General features: G+C 44.4%; 1 protein-coding gene across 2 annotated transcripts in view; it reads left to right on the top strand.

The window, feature by feature from the left end:
* Positions 1-1496: 1496 nt before the first annotated feature.
* GNE (glucosamine (UDP-N-acetyl)-2-epimerase/N-acetylmannosamine kinase) overlaps positions 1497-20695 on the top strand; it is a 33100-nt gene continuing 13901 nt past the window's right edge. Inside the window, exons 1-4 of one of the 2 annotated variants that reach the window (XM_040540066.1) lie at positions 1497-1653; positions 16617-16825; positions 18423-18874; positions 20152-20304. In XM_040540066.1, coding sequence (XP_040396000.1) covers positions 1603-1653; positions 16617-16825; positions 18423-18874; positions 20152-20304 — 865 coding nt within the window. In that variant the 5' untranslated portion in view covers positions 1497-1602. Of the gene's footprint in view, positions 1654-10259; positions 10346-16616; positions 16826-18422; positions 18875-20151; positions 20305-20695 lie in introns of those variants that run through there. The other variant, XM_040540067.1, reaches the window with a different exon arrangement.

Here is a 20695-nt window from a genome sequence, read left to right on the forward strand (position 1 = left end):
CTATTAAGTGAATATTTCAGTGCCAAGAAACACTGAGAGCTGCAAGCACATGGGGGGAGAGGGAGGATGTGATTTCAGTAGAAGAGTGTTACACTGGCAGAGTTCAGATTAGACTGAAGAAGGAAAAAATTGGGTATTTTTCTGAGAGAGAAAAAGCTAAGAGCATAATAGAAAATGTGCTCACAGTTAAAACACATAGAAAAAAAAATCATGCCAGATATACGTGTGGAAAACAGGGAAAATAATGCGGCATACAGCTCACAGCAAACTAACAAAGTACCTCCTTTTTCTCTAATTCTACATGTACCCGGTCTTTTAAAGCCTTTTGTTGCTGCTTTATTGTTCTTCCTTCTCTAATGCTTTATGCAGCAGCCTGCCTTGTAGGTACGTAATGGGATAAAATGAGCAGCTAGAAACACGCTGCTAACAAAATGCAAAAATGATAAACTGCCATGGTTACAAAGGGATGAATTAAAACAGCTAGCTGCACAGCAGTTTGATCCCAAGCTAAAAAAATCTTTCAGCAATAGTCATGACCACTGCCGTTGACTTGTCTATAGCCATAAATCTGGACGTAGAGTAGGAGCCACTCGATAGAATTTGCAGGTGCTGTACACTGATCTGCTTATTGTGGTGCTTTTGCTATAAACATGTTTGGCTGAACATGTTTGCTTCAGGAAGAAAAAAAGAAAAAGAAGGAAAGAAAGAAAAAGAATAAAAAAGGAATAAAAAACAGGAAAGGAGGGAATGGCTGTAGATGAGTCACTTCTCCGCACACAACAAGGCCCACGTATCAAAAACCAAAAGGCAGTTTGCAAAGAACTGCAGGTACCCCAAAATGACGTGAAATGATGTCAGGGCACAGACAGGTGCCTGCAGCAGCTCTGGGCCTTGCAGGGGAAGGGGGCACTGCGGGCTCCCTTGGGATGGGGTTCCCAGTGTGTGGGCCCTGAAAGGGGGGCAGAAACGCAGCGCTGCAGGCAGGACACAGCAGGACACAGCCTTGAAATGGGGTACAGAAAAGCAAGAAGCGTCAGGAAGCATCCATCCAAAGTTCTGGCCACTGCTGTCCTCCAGACCCGTGCTTGGAGGAGCCGCTTGTTCGATATCAATGCCGTGACAGCTTTCCCAGCTCCTCGCCTGGTGAGAGCCACGCGTCCCTATTGTTCTGAAGAGATCTGGGCAGCGTTAATAACACCGGGAGACGTGGGTATTAGCTGGGGATATCCACAGGGCTGCCTGCCTGCACCCCCAGCCACCTGCACCCCAGCTGCCTGCACCCCAGCCACCTACACCCCCAGGAGAAGTGGATATTAGCTGGTGATATCCACAGAGCTGCCTGCCTTCACCCCGGCTGCCTTCACCCCGCTGCCCGCCCCTCTCCGCCCGCGCACCCCCGGTACCCGCCGTCTCCTCCCGCCCCACCTCCCCCTCGCCCCCCGCCGAGCCGAGGGCGGCGCTTGCGGCTCGGGGCGGTCCCGGCGCGGCCCCGTCGCCGTCCCCCGGTCCCCGGGAGCCGCTCCCGCGGCGGCGGCCCCGTCCCCGGCCCGGTCCCCGGCCCCGTCTCCCCGGGCCTGTCAGCGGCCGCGCTGCGGGGCCGCCATGGGGACCAACGCGCCGCCGCGCCGGGAGCCGCCCGCCCGCGGCCCCCACGTAAGTCGGGGCCGGGTCCCGGGGGGCTTCGGGGGGCTGCGGGAGGGACGAGGCGAGGCGGAGGGAGCCGGGGTCGGTAGCGCTGCCCCCCCCGGTGAGCCCCCCCTGGCCCAGGTGGGGTCAGTGCCCGGAGAGGGATCCCGGGGGGGGGGGGGGGTCTCCTGTCACGGGAGGGTGTGGAGGATTTAGGGTTCGCGCCCCGAGCGGGATGTATGGGCGGTGAGGGGGAGAGGGGCCGTGAAGGCAGGCAGCGGGACCGGGGGGTTCAGCCCCAGAGGGCTCAGCCCCGTGGGGCAGCGTCTCCAGGCAGGGGGTCTCCGAAGGCATCGGGTAACGGGACCGAAGCGAAGGCAGCCCTGAGGGAAGGGCAGGGCGGAGGCGGACACAGGTCCTCAGGGGTCGGCGAGGTGGCCCTGGAGCGGGGCCGAAGAGCCAGCCTCTGGAGAGGGCTCCCCGGGGCAGGCTGCAGCCCTCCTGCCCCTTGGCCAGCCGGAGGTAGCTCTGCCGGCGCTGTCACCCCGGGCTGCTCGCTTTGCCACCTGTGGAGCAGGTTTTCCGGCTGCCTGTCGGTTGTTTCCCGTGACCAGAAGATACGGCTGTCGGCGTGCAGGAAGGGTGTGTGGAAAAGGCACTGGTGGGGATGCCTGCCCAGGCGCAAAACCTAAGGAGCCTTGTCCCGTTCAAATCCGAATGTCAGACCATGTCAGCTGGAAGCGGCTGTTTCCATCACGTGTTTCTCTACACATCCCTGATTTACTCCTGCCTCCCAGCCACAAATTTGGCTCCTGGTCTCCCTGAGACCCGCAGGCATTGAGAAGTACCATCACCTTGGATACTCTCCCATTGAAGGCATCCCTTTTGTAGGCTTTAAAGAAACGGATTCCCAACAAACACTGAAAACGTGTCCTTATTTTTAAGGGATTCATTGACAGCATTTTTTTGCCCTCTTGTAGCTGTTGTTTCCCCACGGGGCCCCGGGTCTGAACACCACACCACTGTGTCAGTACATCGGATGCTAAAGAGTAAACCAGCCTAGGGACAGGAATGAAAACTAACAAAGCTCCACATTCATAGTAAGGGAGTCGGCAGCATGGATGGAAACAGAAGGTTGGCATTTCCTCCCAGGCTTTAAAGTAGGATGTCACTACCCAAAAGCGAAGGGGACTTTCTGAGCTGGCAGCACTCTTCCACCAGAAGATTCCTCACCTCTGCTCCGTCGCTGCCTCACCATTTCACGGTTAGCAGGTCTGCCTGCAGCCTGGAGAGTTTTAGCTAGCGAGCAGGTTGGCAGCCCACACTGTGGGAAATAAATAAGGAAGTGGGATTCCCATCAGTGCTGCGCTGCTCAAGGAAAGGGGATTTTTATAGGCAGTGTGAAACTGAGACGAGGGTAGAGTCAAGGACCCCTCTAGCATTTTCTGTAAACCTGCATGATGTCATGTGGTGGGAGCCAGTCATAGGGATTTTCCCACAAAGTGCCTCTAAATATCCTTTTAAGTGCCTTAAATATCCTTTGGATAATCCTGTTCAAATTGCCCACTTTTTCTTATAATTTCATTCTAAAAGAATGGGATGTCTCACAGCACTTAGCATGAGAAGATGCAGGCACGAGGCCACCTACACGGTGTCGATACTTCATACTTGCCTTCCAGAGGCACAGGGCGTTTTAGAAAGTGCAGGAAAAGTAAGAGGTAGCACCTCTCGCAGCGTGGAGTCTCAGTAGCCAAATGGCAGGGACGTTTGGGCTGGTTTCTAACACATACTGCCTGGGCGGCCAGGCCAGTCGTAAGGTGGTCTCTAACCACACGATTTTGGGTGGTCTCCTACATCCTGGCACACACCCTGTCCTGGGAAAAATAGGCTGCTTGTCTCTCGGTGGTGTTTGAGTTGTATGGTCTTTCCCAGAGGGACTCAGCGCAGCCAGTGGATGTGCATGCTGAGGTCAGAGCATCTGTAGGGAGAGCTGCCTTTCCTGCAAAATCAGGGAGTGTTACAGCATTTGGTTTTACTTCTTTGTGATTCTGGACTGTCTTTCATTCAAACACTGCGTATTAAATCAAAGCTCTAATAAAATAACACGGATAGCAAATCCAACTGAGAAATGAGACTATCCTGTAGGTTAAGTAAGAATAACCACTGAATAACCACTCATATGCTTTTTATGTGAGTGTCTGTTTCAGATAACTATCTAAAGGAAGGAAGGAAAGAAGTAAATTACCATTTACCATGGTTGTTGTTGTGGGTTTTTTTTCAAACCATTATTTTTTCTTTCTTTCTAAATGTCATCCTGAGCTCTAAAGCTTTGCTCTTTGTCATTTACAAGGTTCTGGCTTCCTGTCCAAGTAAAACACATTTACAGAAGGTTCGTGGCAGGCTTTTTATACAGTCTTTAGAGATAGTACCTCCTTTAAAATTGTGTGCTTGTTCGTAATTTTCTTTGACTTTTGCTTGTTGCTTGGAAAAGAAAACCATTTCTGGAGATTGCTAGCAATGAAAATAAGAGCTACAGATATTCCAAACAAAAAAATGAGGACGCTTCATTCCTGACCCAGAATTAAAAACAAACGTACTTTTATACAATGCTTAATACAGAAAACACTGTGCTTTCAGCTGGCATTTGATCCTTCCACTACATCCCTACAAACATCTTCAAATGAAAAATATGAAATTGTTTCAGGAACTAATAACAGCCATTCACAGCCATAGTGTAGGATTTAAGATTGCTCTAAAAGTCACACAATTAAAGGTGATGTTTGCCTAACTAAGGTAATGAAATCCGGTATGTTATAAGCTTCCAAGACAGAAGGATTTGCCCTTTTCTTAGTGAACAGCTACAGGGGGAAAAAAAAAATCACTTCTTTGCCCTTTTTATTTTCTCTTTCAAAATTTCCCCAGCCCTCTTTTAAATTGTAAACTGTATTGTGTAGCATAACCACCTTTACAATCAAATATTCTTCTTCCATCACTTTTTTGTTTTTTGGTCTTAGTGAAGCTAATAGCCAAGGTAGAAGTTCACAATGTACATACAAACCAATTTTTTTTTTCTATGGAAAACAGGAGGAAATACATGTTTACTAATATCATTCTTTATTCTTGACATTAGATCACTGCTTGATTAACAGATTTATTTATTTATTTATTGTAACTATATAGCAGCATTAATACCCCTTAAAATTAGAAATTGGGAATTACCAAATATTCGTGAGCAGATAGTCTGCTTACTTTGACTAATATTTGTGACCAGATAGTTTTCCCACACTGAAAACACAGCTGCAAGCAAGACAGATGCTGTAGCACCTTAGGAAGGATAAGGAAGGTGTATGTATATATATATATATATATACACACACACACTAGCTGGACAAGAAGAACAAGTAGGAACCTCTAGATCTGCTCACAATGCAGGAAGTATTCATACTGACAGGAGGCCAGAGTTTGATGATGTAGTCCTTACTGCCAGCCATTTACCATGCTTTTCAATGCCATATGTCAATTTTAAGTGGAAAAAAAAATAGGCAGTGTTATCACTAGATGATTATTTGTGGTTCCTGCCCCCTTCTCCTAGCTTCTGGCCTGTCGCACTTCCCGCTCCATGACAGCACAGTGCTCTGCACGCGTGCCAGACCTCACAGCCTCTGCAGACCCGTGCATGGTGGGCCCAGTGCACCCCCTGTCTCTCTGCACAAACATCACTGGGACAAAAAGCCCTGCTCCATCGCTGAAAGGAAGGTTGGAGTGAGGGCAGAGGGCTGGTGGAGAGTGAAGGCAGGATTAGCACCATGGCACTACTGGAACACGGAAACTTTCGGTATCTCACATCTTTAGTGTGATAATACAGGAGGCCTGAAGGAGAAATGACGTAGCTTTAGCTTCCGCTGGAAGCCAGATAGAGAATTAAGCTTAGTCTTGCAAACTTCCCTCTTTAAAGAGAAATAAGTAACTTGCCATTGTGATAAAAGCCAAAAGTGACCAAAACTGAGAAAGTTTATCGGAGGAACTTGGTTTCGCTCTCTCGTCTTTCACATTTGAGAGCCATTTGCATCCAGCTGACATGGCTGTTTCTGCAGCACGTTTTCCTCAAGCCAGCCTGCCTGACAAATTTGTCTCCTGCCTGAAAGTGACGTGGGATCTGGTACTTGACAGACTTACCTGCTGTCCTCCCCTAATGATGGCATCTTGCAACCAAGTCAGTTCCTCCCCAGCTTTTGTCCAAGTACGCTTCAGTGTGTGCAGTGGCTGTATTCATTCCTGTTTGAATATGCCCCAACTAGTGTTAATCAGACTATCTTCTCTATTAATCAGTCGATTTAGACACACAGCACAGGCTTCAGCAGAGTGCATAGTGCTGTCCTGAGTGAAAATCCCCCTACGAGCATCATCCCAGCTCGGCTGCCACCATTGTTCAAGACCAACTGCTTTGAAGCCAGCTTGGGTATGTTAAACTGTGCTATATTCCCTAGTGGATGCTTGACATGTGTCAACAAGCATGAATCAGCAACAGCAGTCAAGTTTATTCTAGCAGAAGCGAACAGGAGCGTAGCTTGAGACAGACAAACCATATCCGTAAGAGCTTTTAACCCAAGTACAGCAAACAGGCCCCGTTGAAGAGTTGGACAGATCACACAAGCAGAGATCACACGCAATCACATGATGGCAGCAGAAAGTGGGTCAGTTCCGCTATCTTAATTTTAGAGAAAGAAAAGTTTAGCATTTCTTTCAGTTGAAATGAAGAGAATGGCTCGAGTTGTTAGAGATTGAATGGCATGATAAAAATCACTTTGAGGTTGTCAGCACTCTTTCCACTGCTTTGCATTGGTTTTAGATGGTATCCTCCCCCTGTGCAAGGAGTCCCCCAGCACAGAGGCTGCCTTTCATACCACACATCTATTGCATCCTACAGCTTCGTTTAGTTACTGGAAACTTGGCTGGAAACTTGAGTCAAATTTTATATATTACCAGTAAATATAAATTACGCCATAAAGCACCAGATATCAGCATATGCCATCTTTCTGATGAGGAAGAAGAGGTTGTTGATCTGTTACAAAACACTGGCAACTCTATAGAAAGTCTTGTAGTATTTTGTAGCCAATCTGTAGTAACCTCAATGAGAATCACAACTCTCCTTCCTGCCTGGGGTTTTGATGGACCTGGTTTTAAGGTAACCTTCCCAAGACAGAACAGATTTTCACACAGTTTTGGATTTCCTCTCCCTTTGCAAAAAGTTCTTTGCCTGACCACTGTACCTGCATGTCATCTGTCTGTCTTGGTGCAAGATACTGAGCAAAGACGTGAGAGATCTGTGCTGTGATGAGGAGGGAACCCCACATCTCCCTTTGCGTAGCATAAATGGCTTTTTCTCATCCTCCCTCTCTTCCCATTTTTTCTGAAACATCAGATAGAAGCTGCAAGCCCCTGATGTGATGATACTGACCTAGCTAATGCACCGCTGTGGTCACCTACAGTTACTGTTGACTGTGCGCTGCTCACCTGGCAGTTTTAACTGGGAAGAACAAACAGAAAAAACAGGAAGGCAATAACCTGTTACGCTTTCCCTACTGTGTGTATCAGCTTGTATTCTCCTTATATTGTGTTGTAGGCATTACCTGGTCTTTTCCTATATAGGATATTCGTAACAGAGCGCATTCACAGCAGCTGAGCACTGTGGCCACTTTCTTTGGAAATGATGACTGTGTCAGAAGGACCTGCTTTTCTGAAACCCCTATGTCCTTACCTCTAAAATTCAAGCTGCTTTCAAGTGGTTTTGGCTGCACAGCGCAGAATGGACATGGACAGCTGCTTCTAGTTACTTTTTGAAAATTTATACTGAGTTTTCACTTCCTGATACTCAGCAAACTGGTTTTGATGTAAATAGAATCGATGTAAATGAAGAGTAAAGGAAAGGCTTAACTAGAGCCCCACCTGATGTAGATGCTGATTTAAAAATACATATTGCTTTGCTTTCAGGCATGAGGAAGTAACACTGTGCTTAACCTCAGTGCAGAAGATCGTAGTGGTACTGACTCAGTCTGCCCACACTGCATGACAGTGCAGCTATGCACTGACAGGCCCCTTGGTGCAAGTCCAGACTGTGCTTTAGCACCTGTCACCTCATTCGGGGTGGTTTCCCAAACAGGGTGATCATTAAACCAGCTGCAGATCGAGACAGAAGATCTTGCTCCTTCTGTTCAAATCCTAAGCAGCATGCCCTCTCTGGAAAGAAGCAAGCCCATCTTCCGCATTTCCCAACTCTTTGCGTATCAATGTCCGTTTAGTCCCTGCATGGCTGCCCCAATTTCTGCATAGCTTTTTCGTGTGGAGGGGGGCAATGAATTAATGTGACCGCAAAGGCCCTGCTACCCTAATGAGCCCCAGTACTCCCTCAGGACTTGGTGGGAGCAGAGGCCATCTTCTGTGCCCTGAGAGATTGCAGGTAGCAAAGGGGGCTGACAGGAGCAGGCAGATTATGGCTGAATCTTCTCCTCCCATCTCATCTCTCTAGGAAGTCTTTGTCTCTCTGCTGGAGAGACTGGGGCAGGGCTCACTCCATAACACAAGAGAAATTTTGTTCAATTTATGCAGTGTGAGGTCTGTGAGGGAGAAATAACTGAAAGGAGCATAAACTTTGCCCATTGTGCTGCAGTTCGTGCTGCAAGATGCTGAAACATTTCTGGAGAAAACATACCAGGAGATGCACTGATGCCATGCTAAGAATAACCCTCAATGTGATTGCTTCTAGCTGCATAAGTACTTGCATAATTCAGAATTTATAAATATCTACACTCAACCATACACTCATTTGTTTGATTCAGGCTCTTCCTCAGTATTCCCAGATAAGTAAGACAGATAATCCACAACTGAAATGAGAATTAAAGCTGAAGAAGAACAGAGAAGCTGCTCCAGAATGCCGTAGAATAGAGTTTGTTAATTGTCTGGAAGATTGAGTTGTGGTCTTGGAAAATCAGAACTAAACTCTAAATGAAGAACTAGAAACTTTGAGAGACCTTTACTTTCATAAAAATGTGTAAGACTAGAAGGTAAAACTTTCATGCACGTTAAATTTCAGAGGAGAATTTATATAAATATGCATACACTGAAATTTTAAACAAGATGAAAGGTCAAAAATGAAACTTTCCTACCTAGATTTCATAACTTAAAGACTATATAGATTTTACTTACAACATGTTGCTGGCAAAGTGCAAAAAGGAAGTGAAAAAAAATCAAAATTCTTGCTGGCACAACTGGAAACTTTACAAAGACACAAGTACATGTAGAATAAAAGGAGATTCACATTTTACCAGGTGAAAATTAAATGTTTTTTACAGTCAGGAGTCTTTTGGGTGTGGATTCTCCTTTCATGGAGATCTGCAAAAGCTGCCTGGACATGGTCTTGAGCTCTGGATGACCCAGTTTGAGCAGGAGACTGGAACATGTGGCCTCCAGATGGCAATTCCAACCTTAGGCATTCTGTGAGCCTCTGCTTCTGTTTCAGTGAAACCAGCTGGAGCCTCTCTGGTGAACTTATCATAACCCAAAAGCCTTTGCAGGAGACAATTCAAACCTGTGTATAATGACATTTCCAGAATGCACACGGGCTTTTGAGCAATGTGTACAAAGAAAATCTAGTTGTGCGTAGAACAGTGAAACCAAGGGTGACATGAATTGAACCTGTGGTGCAATCCAGCAGCTGCTGCTGCCTCTGGTCAGCATGTCAAGATTCCCAGAAACCTGAGACATGGGTGTGCTGCCCTCTTCCTATTCCCGAGACACGGAAGCTTTGAGGAGCTATGACTCACTGCACCACAGCCATCTGAGGACTTTCCGAACCTCACTGTAAGATGCTCTTTATCGCTTTCTTGGGAAACAGTCATTAGGAGTTGGACTCGGTGATCCTTATGGGTCCCTTCCAACTGGGGATATTCTATGATTCTATGAAACAGAATTTGAAATATTCCCAAGGATAAGTTTTGCCTTGTTTTGTTGTTCTTTTGTTTGACAATCTATATTGCCATAATAGCCACTTAAGGTATTTTTAGTTGAAGATCTCAGTATTTGTTCCTCAGAGCCTTGTGAGAAAAGACTTTTTCTCCCTTACTAAAGGACAGGAAAACAGCCATCCCCATTCCTTGCATCTATTTTCTTTTGGCTGTGCTGAACACAGGAGCCACTGCTAAGGTGTATTTTTGTTTGGGAGGCAGAGGGCAAAGGCAGAAGGGCTTTGAGGAACCGTACACATTGTATGGATGGATGAACAAAAATACACTTTGGACTGAAAAAGTCTGTCACAGAGTACAGGCGCCAAGCGGATGAACGTGAGGTGAGCTTGCTATTTTGTAGGAGTCGGACGGACAGCCCTCCCACACCGGGCTCTCAGATTTCAGCGGATAATATGATCATACAACAGCACAACAACGCAAGCCCCATCGGAAGGAGAAAAACAGACAGCGAAACCCTCTCGTTTGACTGGGACGACGTGTCACTCGCCACCGACACTTTTTGTTTGGGCGCCTCCTCACGGCCCGGCGGGCTGAGGCAGGGGCGGACACCGCCACGCCTGCGTTGGGACGGGGCGGGGGGGGGGGGGGTGCTTGGCGCGGGTGCGCGCGGCTCCAACGGCCGCCACGGCGACGGCGGGGCGGGGCCGCGCGGGGGCGCGCATGCGGCGTGGGTGGGAGCGTGCGGTCCTGCCGCAGAGGTGAGCGGGAGCGCGCACCCCCCGAAAGGAACGGCGAGGGGGGGGGGGGCCGCGCGAGGAGGGGGGGCCGCGCGTGTCCGCGGGGGGCTCCAGCAGGGCGCGGAGGTGGATATGCCCACATATGCCCACATATACCCACATACACATGCATATATATGCATATATATACATATATATGTGTACGTGCGCGGGGTGTGGGTCCCGTGGAGGGACGCAGCCCTTCGCCTCCCCCCCCCCGCCGTGACAAATGTCCCCTTTGGATGTATTTAACACTCGTCTGGTTTTTAGCTGGCCGTTCTGGTAAGGGAGGTGTGTGGGTTATGCGGGGACAGAAGCGACAGCCAGCGGTACAAAAGCTGTGTCTGCACCAAGGCCTGTGTGTGGCTTACTTATAAAACTTACACGCTACAGAGGCTTAGCACTGAAAATAACCCTGCTGTGGGGCTTCCCGAACCCTAGCTGAAGTGGAAATGCACAAATGGCACGGGTTGTTTTGGTTCCTGTCCTGGCGATTCGTACGCCTTTGGTGCATCTCCCTGTCTACCTCGGAAGTTGATTCCAGAGGCTGCTGCCGCAGCTGTAACTAAATGTGGGGCCATAAAGATTTGGGCTGTAGTGATTCGACCTGTAGTTACGGTGAACTGTGATGTTTTTTTGGCAATGTACAGACTCAGTCTTTTAGATGGTATTTTATAGCTGTGGATTAAATGGTTCTAGGGTTTTGGATGCTGCCTGAAGATCGAGGAGGACAGAAAATTATTCTGTTTCTCTAAAGCCTGCTTTTTCTAAATGATTAGATATCTGCTTTGTCAGAGGAAAGTGGTGGCTCTAGATAAGACAGATAACTTGCACTAAGCAGACCTTGGGTAGGCTGGCTTCGTCACGTCTTTGTTCTGTGCCCTTCTGCCTTGGCTTCTCAGTTTGTATTGTTTGGGATATGTATGCTGCAGCGGATGGCTTGAGAGGTCTTGTGAGAGGTTTGCTTCTAATTATAGGATCCTTATTCATGATGGTTCAAAGGCAAGCTTACAGGGATGTAAGAAGTTTCCTTCACATCTTCAGTGTGACTTCATTTGAATTAGTAGCTGTTTTCACACGTGCAAAGACAGGATGTCCTGGTTAGAAGCATCTCCCAAAAGAGGTTGGTTTAGAAATGGGAAAGCAGTGGTGCTGCTAGATCTCTGTCTAGCTGATGTGGTTTAAGGTTTCACTCAGCGATGCAGGGTGATGTCTTCTCTGATCTAACTTTATATGTCATCTAGAACTCTACAAATATCCTTTCTCTACATTTTTGACATTAGGTACTGAATTGCTTATATATGTTTAAAATATTTCAAGCCTCTTGGACAAAAAGACAAAATTAAAACAGCAAGCATATACACACATAACTGCAGAAGTCTTCAGCAGGAGGAAGTAATTTGTCTGAAAGATTATTATTTGACCCTTTGGAAGTGTAAACCAGTAGTTACTTAACATACTACTTTTGAAGCAAAGTTCTAATGAAAATACCATGAGCCTCTGCTCATTGTGAAACAAATAATATTTATTACTTTGTGGCTGAACCCATAGAACTCAGCTTTATTTGTCATAATAATCAATTGCTGAAATTCCAGGTTCTGTCTATTCTGCTGAAGTTGGTTGGTATTGCTACTGTGCTAGGATGAATGAGAAATGCCATTTCTGGTGAGCTGAGTCATGCCAGCCGTCACTGTTTTTTGCCACTTTAGTTTCATTTTGAAAGGTAAACTACCCAGGAATCACTGTTATTAGAGTTGTGCTAGGGAAAAAAAAATCACCATGCCAATTTTAGTTTTGTAGAGCCCTTACAGATTGCAAGTGGAGACTAGAAATATGTTTTACCATTGTCAACTCAGGACAGATTCCTGATAGTCCTGACATGACTTAACGCAAAATATTTTTTCATTATGTGTGATAAAACCTAATAAGAATTACAAATAGGGAAATCTTTAAAAAGTTGCTGAAGTTTTATATATATGTCATGAGAGTGGGATGCCTAATAATAATAGCCTAATAGATCTTCTTTTAAAAAATTACTGGAAAATGTATTTTTTTTTTCCTGCTTATAAGATGTACACAGAGGAGTACGTACAAAAAACTGTCAGTAACAGAAAAGCAACTAAGGGAGATTTTTTTTGATGTCAGAATGTGAGAAAGCTGAAAACTTTTTTCTGTTAAGTTATTTGTGTGGTGTACAGTATGCTACTCCAGACTATCATCTAACCTTGAGTCTCCTCCAAAAGAATAAAATTTGGGCCTTCCATCATAGCTAATATCTTGTGGAAGTAATTCTCTGTTTTCCCCACCACAAACTTGTAGTGCAGTGTAAAAAGCAAAAAATTAAATGTAAAAGGGCGTGAAATTGGACAGTCAGTGTTGTTGTCATGCTTGCATAGTAGCTGCATAGTAAGAACTTCCCTAGATATCAAAATGAGTAGAAAGATTGATACTGCTGTATCTGAGTCAGAGATGAGTGATCCTTGTCCATTAAGCTGGAAAAAGTCAACTTCAGTTTACTTGCTACCAAAATGGAGTAAAAATCTGACATAACATTGGATTTCATACCCAAAGGATGGTACTCATTTGAAGTCCAGTTATTTTCAGAAGGAGAAGTAAAGAAAAATTATCAATATCTGATCTGATATTCTGTGCTACCAACTTGGTTACTGCTGGGGGAAGAAGGGGAGGTGGCAGTGCAATTTTAGTTCCTGTATCATTTTTTTAAGACATAACTATTTTTCTCTAAAGTTTTTTTTTTTTTTTTTCCCAGTTCTTACGTTTCAGGCGGGGGTGGTGGTGGGGTTGTGAAAACAGCAGGGTACAATGATTAGGATGGGACAGGTAAACATTAAACATCGTAATGTAGTTTAATCAGCTACTTGACAAGCTGGAAAAGTCAATTAGAGGAAATGTCTTATTACAGTAACTGTTGATGTTGCTTGTAAAAATAGTCGCTTCCTGGGGAATTTTAATTGTCAGGAACCCTTTAAAAATAATATTAATAAGAATAATGATAATCATAGGTGATCTGGAGTTTTGATTATTGTTAACCTATGGTTATTTTTATCCTTACTATCTCTAAAAGCTATCTTACTGTAATCTAATGTTGTATTATTTAATATCTTGCTGTACTTTGGCCTGCAAAATAGTATGGAAGGGTTTATGAGTCAATATTTAACTCACTTTGCTTCACTAAAGTGTGTTTAACAGGTACATAAACTGACTTGACCAAAAACTTTTTTTTTTTTTCATTAATGGAGTCTGTCAGTGGATGTACCTCTTACTAGTTTGTTCCTTTCTGTGGTTTTGCAATAGATTTTTTTTTCATGATCTACTAAGGCACCAATAATTTTCTTACATAAAAGTTTCCATTTGAACAGGGAAAGCCATTCTACTACTTAGAATCATAGAGTCATCTAGGTTGGAAAAGACCTCCAGGTCTTTTCTTCATGGACTACCAAGTCCAACCATCAACCTGACCTACTGAGTCCTATCACTAAGCCATGTCCCTTCGTGCTTCATCCACGCACCTGTTAAATACCTCCAAGGATGGGAACTCTACCACTTCCCAGGGCAGCCTCTTCAAGTTCTTGACCACACTCTACATGAAGAAATTCTTCCTAATGTCTAATCTAAACCTCCTCTGGTGTAACTCAAGGCTGTTTCCTTGCATACTATAACTTCTCACCTGACAAAAAGAGACCAACACCCTCCTCACTGTGTCCTCTTTTCAGGTAGCTGTAGAGAGCAATAAAGTCTCCCCTGAGCCTCCTCTTCTCCAGACTAAACAACCCCAGTTCCCTCAGCCCCTTCACAGGACTTGTGCTCCAGGCCCATCACCGGCTTCGTAGCCCTTCTCCAGACACTTTCCCACAACTCAGTATCCATCTAGTAATGAAGGGCCCAAAACTGAACACAGTACTTGAGGTGTGGTCTCACCAGACTGAGTACGCAGGGACAAGCACTTCCCTGGTCCTGCTGGCCACACTATTTCTGCAGCAAGCCAGGATGCTGTTGGCCTTCTTGGCCACCTGGGCACACTGCTGGCTCATGTTCAGCCAGCACCCCCAGGTCCTTTTCTGCTGGGCAACTTTCCAGCCACCCTTTCCAGGCCTGTATCGCTGCATGGGGCTGTTAAGAGCCAAATGCAGGACCAGATGCTTAGTGTTCACAGAATCATAGAACATCCTGAGTTGGAAGGCACCCACAAGGGTTATCGAGTCCAACTCCTGGCTCCACAGAGGACCACCCAAAAATCACACTGTGTCTGAGAGCTGTGCAGATTCTTCTTGAACTCCAGTAGGCTTGCTGCTATGACTGCACACAACACTTGAGGTGAGGCCACACCAGCGCAGAGCAGAGCGGGACAATCCCCTCCCTCAGCCAGCCAGCAATGCTGTGCCTGATGCACCCCAGGGTATGGCTGTCCCTTCTGGCTGCCAGGGCACACTGTTGAGTCATGTTCAACTTGCTGTTGACCAGAACCCCCAAATCCCTTTCCACGGGGCTGTTCTCCAGCCTCTCATCCCCCACTCTGTACGTATATCCGGGGTTGCCCTATTCCGGGTGCAGCATCCAGCACTTGCTCTTGCTAAACATCTTATTGTTGGTGACTGCCCAGCTCTCTGATTTGTCAAGATCACTGCAAGGCTTCTCCACCCTAAAGGGAGTCAACAGCTCCTCCCAGTTTAGAGCCATTCACAAACTTACTTAGTATACCTTTCAGTCCTGCATCCAAGTCATTTATGAAAACAATGAAGAGAACTGGCCCCTAGATGGAGCCCTGGGGATACCACTCATGACTGGCCATCAGCCGGATGTAACCCCATTTACTACAACCCTTTGAGCCTGCGCGCTTTTGAATGTTGTGTGATTGGACTTAGCCCATCGATCCAGCCTACCCAGATCCCTCTGCAAAACCTTCCTACGCTCAAGCAGATTGACAGTCCCACCTGACTTGGTATTGTCCACAAACTCGCTGAGGGCGCACTCCATCCCCTCACCCAGATGGTTGATAAAAATGTTAAACAAAACCATCCCCAAGACACCCTGGGGAATGCTGCTGGTGACCAGCCACCATTCACTGTGACTCTCTGATCACAGCCACCCAGCCAGTTCTTCAGCCAGTGAAATGTGACCTGTTCAAGCCACGAGCAGCCAGTTTCTCCAGGAGAATTCTGTGGGAAACCGTGTCAAATGCTTTACTAACATCCAAGCAGATAACAACCACAGCCTTTCCCTCATCTACTAACTGAGTCACCTTGTCATAGGAGGAGATCAGGTTAGTCAGGCAGGACCTGTCTTTCGTAAACCCATGCAGGCTGCATGCCTTATCAAGTGGCACATGAGATGGAGTTGAAGATGACCTGTTCTATAACCTTCCCCAGTACCGAGGTCAGATTGACATGCGTGTAGTTCCCTGGATCCTCCTTCCTCCCCTTGTGGATTGGAGTCCCATCTGCTAGCCACCAGTGAACTGTGACCTCCCCGGTCAGCCAGCACTGCTGGTAAATTACTGAGAGTGGCTTTGTGAGCACTTCCACCAGCTCCTTCACTACCCTTGGATGAATCCTGTTCAGCCCCGTAGTCCTATGGATGCTCAAATGATGTAATAGTTCACCCACAGTTCATTGTATTATAGGTGCTTCGTCTCCCTCCCTATGGCTGTCTTCCAAGTGTGGGGGCTGGATACCCTGGGAACAGTTGCTAATAAAGACTGAGGCAAAAAAGGCATTAAGTATGTCACCCTTATCCTCACCTTTCATCACTATGTTTCCCCCACACCCAGTAAGATTCTCCTTAATCCTCCGTTTGCAACTGAACTATTTTAAAAAGCATTTTTTATTATCTTTTACTGCACTAGCCAAACTGAGCTCCAGTTGGGCTTTGGCACTTCCAATTTTCTACCTGCACAACTTGACAACAGCTCTGTAGTCTTCCTGCATTGCCTGCCCCTTCTTCCAAAGGTTAATTACAGTTGAAATTAGTAATACTTAAATATTGCTTATATAGAATATGTGAATTATTTATAAGGTATTAAAATTGTGACATTTAGATTTTTTAAAACAATGTACTTCTAAAAATCTTCTGATGATAGGTACTGTAAGCTATCAGTTGTCTGTTATCAATGGGTGAGATCATGTGCCCACATTTTTTGGGCTGCAATTATTTATGCTGTTCACTAAGCACACCATATACTTGCCAGAAAGATTATTATTAATATGTTGTGTTTTTTTCTTTTTTTTTTTTCCAGGAACTGTATTTCAAGAATCTTTCAAAACAGAAACAAAAAGAAGTCATGGAGAAGAATGGAAACAACCACAAACTACGTGTTTGTGTTGCTACTTGCAACCGTGCTGATTATTCAAAATTAGCTCCCATTATGTTTGGCATTAAGGCAGAACCACAGTTCTTTGAGCTTGACGTTGTAGTGCTTGGTTCCCACCTGATTGATGATTATGGGTAAGGTGGATTTTTGTACCTCTCCCACTCTGTTTCTGCTATGTTGGCAATAACATCGCAAATGCTGGGTCACAAACTACTTGTCATCGTGAATGCACATAACAACATTTTAAATGTAAATTTTCAGACATTTCAAGTACTTTTTATTTCATTTCCCAGCTCCTTCTGAGATTGCATATTTTTTTCAAATCAATCTTGGAATTTTAGAAAGTTTTTAGTAAATGCTATAGCTGAGGTTTTCAGCCAAATTGTAGAATTTCTCATGAAGTGAGAAATTCAATTCATTCAACTTTCCCTCAGAATCTGATGATTATCAAAGAAAAGTGTGTTAGAGTTTTGAACTTTCACAACAAAAAGATAGTCTGCAGACATTCTAAGCTGAAGCTCTTCCGATTTGTATATTTACTGATTAAAGTCTTTATATATTTGGTATCACAGTTGAATACTGTTAAGTTTTCACATCCAGGATTGCAGGGAAAGAAAGGGAGAGGTCATTTTACTCTGACAAAATGAGTAACTAATAGGTATATTAGGTATGGCTTGGCAAGAGAGATTAGGGTCCCCTCCGTAACACCCTCTGTGTAAGCAGTCAGATCACCTGCCTGGGAAAATGGAATGTCTTGTTCTGGATCCCTTCCTTTGGAAGGACTTCCTGTATCCCAGGTGAGTATACTCTTTGCTGAGGGAATGGAGAAAAGCAGAAAGAAAAGCATGTTTATTGCTGAGGTTGGTTTTTGTTTTTGTTTTTCTCTGGGTGCATTTATCAGATTGAACTCAGTTAAGTGAAATTGGTAGGAAAACACTTTCACAAGTCAAAGTAAGATGTGAGCATAAGGTTCTCAGCATACCAGCATTGCTGAACGTTTAGAAATGCTATGCTTATCTTCAAGTAAAGACACATTTTGGACTACCTAACTATACATTTTGGCACTTTATAAATTGAGGTGTGATTTTCTGTGAGGTTGTGGGAAGTTCTGTTACCTGAAACTACTAAGAAATGAAGTTCCGCTCCTGCACATTCTCAGCCTTATGCTCTCTGCTTTATACTGGCCATTGTTCTCATGCAGTAACATGGCAAGGTGTATTCAACACCATAAAACTAACCTGATTTAAAAAAAAAAATTAAAAAAAACTTTTTTCTCTATTAGATGATAGCAGCAAGGTATTTTACTTGAACATAGAGTCCTCAGCTTTGCATTGTCTCTGTTGTGTTTATACATTTGTCCAGCAAAGTCCATATACTGGTAAAGAATCAGCATAGCTTTTCTGAAAAGAAAATCTTCTTATATTCTGTTCTTCATATCTGTTCTCCAAAAGACTCTGCAGAGTTATATCTGGGGTTTTCCAGACCACATTCAGCAAGACTGCTCATTAAAGGTGTCTAGAAAAACATAATGGATTTGGAATATGAGGGAAGATCTCCATATGGATTAGAATGTTCGGTTAAACTTAGAAGTTAGTTTCCTTAGTGAAGGATATGCGGGCCTTTGTTCAAGCATAGCACTGTTACAGTTTTCTAGTATGCAATTTTTCTGTTAAGCTGTGTTGCTGTAAAACCAAGTTTTATTTCCTCTAACCCTTTCTCTCTTATCTTCAGTAACACCTATCGCATGATTGAACAAGATGACTTCGATATTCATACAAGACTGCACACTATTGTGAGAGGGGAGGATGAAGCAGCCATGGTGGAGTCAGTGGGCCTCGCATTAGTGAAGTTACCAGATGTCCTGAATCGCCTGAAACCTGACATAATGATAGTTCACGGTGACAGATTTGATGCTTTGGCACTAGCCACATCTGCAGCCCTGATGAATATTCGCATTCTTCACATTGAAGGCGGGGAAGTCAGTGGGACCATTGACGACTCTATTAGGCACGCTATAACCAAACTGGCCCATTACCATGTGTGCTGCACAAGGAGTGCAGAGCAGCATTTGATAGCCATGTGTGAAGACCACGATCGCATCCTTTTAGCGGGCTGTCCCTCGTATGACAAGCTTCTCTCTGCCAAAAATAAAGACTACATGAGTGTTATACGTGTGTGGCTAGGTAAGCAGTCCACTTCTTAATGTTATTCCAGTGAGTTCAGACAAACTCTAACTGGGTTATTAATCTGTGGTCGATGGAGTCTTGGGGATCTGTTGACCAGTGGCTTTGAGTAGAGTACAGGAAACGACAGGCAGGCTTGTTGCTAGCAGGTTTTAGTTTATTTAATTGGGTATTATTATGAACCTGTTTCCAAACAAAACAAAACAAAACAAAACACAGACAACAACAACAACAAAAAACAGTATATTTGCTCCCAGTATTGCTACAAATCTGTCTTAGCAAACATATCTGGTCCTTTTACAAGGTCAAAAAAAAACCTTCCTTAAATTGATAACTTCTTTGATATGAACAATTTAAAAATCGACTTTTTCTATGAACAGTTATGATGGTGTAAAGGATATATCAAAAGAGAATCAGAGCTATTTAGGACTAATTACAGAAAAAAAATCAAAGGGAATTTATATTTTGAACATTCTTTTCAGGAATTCACTGTAACAGGGCCATACATGTTTCATGTTAATTTGCTTAAAAGTAATTTTGGTAAATAGTGGAGTTTTGTGTTTGCTTTTTATGTTTGACAAAGCAATGTGCTATCTGGCACAATAACTTGTGTACTTAGAAGGTAGAATCTTACTAGGTCAGTAGGTGAATATTTGGCAGATAAATTGTTTAACAAATGTACTAAAACAAGTATGGCTTTCACATTTTTAAAGCAATGTGAATAAAATCTTTGCCTGATGATGGAGAACTGACAGAAAACTTGAGTAATGAGTGATAATGAGAATTATGTACTGCAGTAAGAATGATAATACCTGTCCACCTGCTGTTGTGAAACAGCACTGAAGGACATTCTTTTCTCAAAGCCATTAGTGAAAGTTAAGAGCTGCTTCAGGGCTTTCATGTTATTCCAGATTTAGAGTGATGTCAGAACAGGCTCTCCACTCTGTCGTGGTCTTTTGCAAAGCTTTAGATCTAGACCTGCATGTTAAGTGTTTTGGGTTTTAGAGAAAGGTGAAAATTATGAGTCTTACTTAGAGAAGCAAATAACAAGCTAGAACCTCCTGTTATCCGATGAGTTTTATTGTAGCACTGAAATTTACACGTAAGATATCCCATTCAGTGCCTTGACTGTTGAGGCTTTCACGTCAGTAGTTTCAGAACTGTGTCATCTCTTCCTCATACTATTCTTTACCAATTAAAAAAAAAAATCAAAAAACAAAACTACAACAAAAAAGAACAAACAAACAAAACCTTTTCTTCTTTTTCCTTTTGAACAGGTGAAGATGTCAAACCCAGAGATTATATAGTTGCTTTGCAACATCCTGTAACCACAGATATTAAACATTCCATAAAGATGTTTGAGCTGACTCTAGATGCACTCATCTCCTTCAACAAGAGAACGCTTGTTCTGTTCCCCAATGTGGATGCAGGTGAGTAAAACGCCTGCATGACAGAAGGACAGATAATAGATAGTATGTAAAGCATACGTTGGTTCTTACAGAGTGTTTTTATCCCAGAACCTCCAGCCAGATGGAGCTGGATGATTTCAGCATCAGGCTTGAATCCACTGCAGCTCCATGTCACATTGCTGGAGGACATCTTCTCCACATTGAGTGTGGAGAAGAAGATGAAGGGAAACCATGTGTCATGCAGAAGCAACATTCAATGCCTCCTGCACTAATTAAAATATTACAGGAAGGCTTTTTACAGTGGATTTTCGGATCACACTTACGCTTATATGCCTGAAAGGGAACAAAAACAGCTCAGAGGTGACAATTCAACTGACTGCTTTTAGCTCCTTTGTGTGTTGAGGCTTTCAGC

This window comes from Cygnus olor, chromosome Z (assembly GCF_009769625.2).
Source record: "Cygnus olor isolate bCygOlo1 chromosome Z, bCygOlo1.pri.v2, whole genome shotgun sequence".
Lineage (NCBI taxonomy): Eukaryota > Metazoa > Chordata > Aves > Anseriformes > Anatidae > Cygnus > Cygnus olor.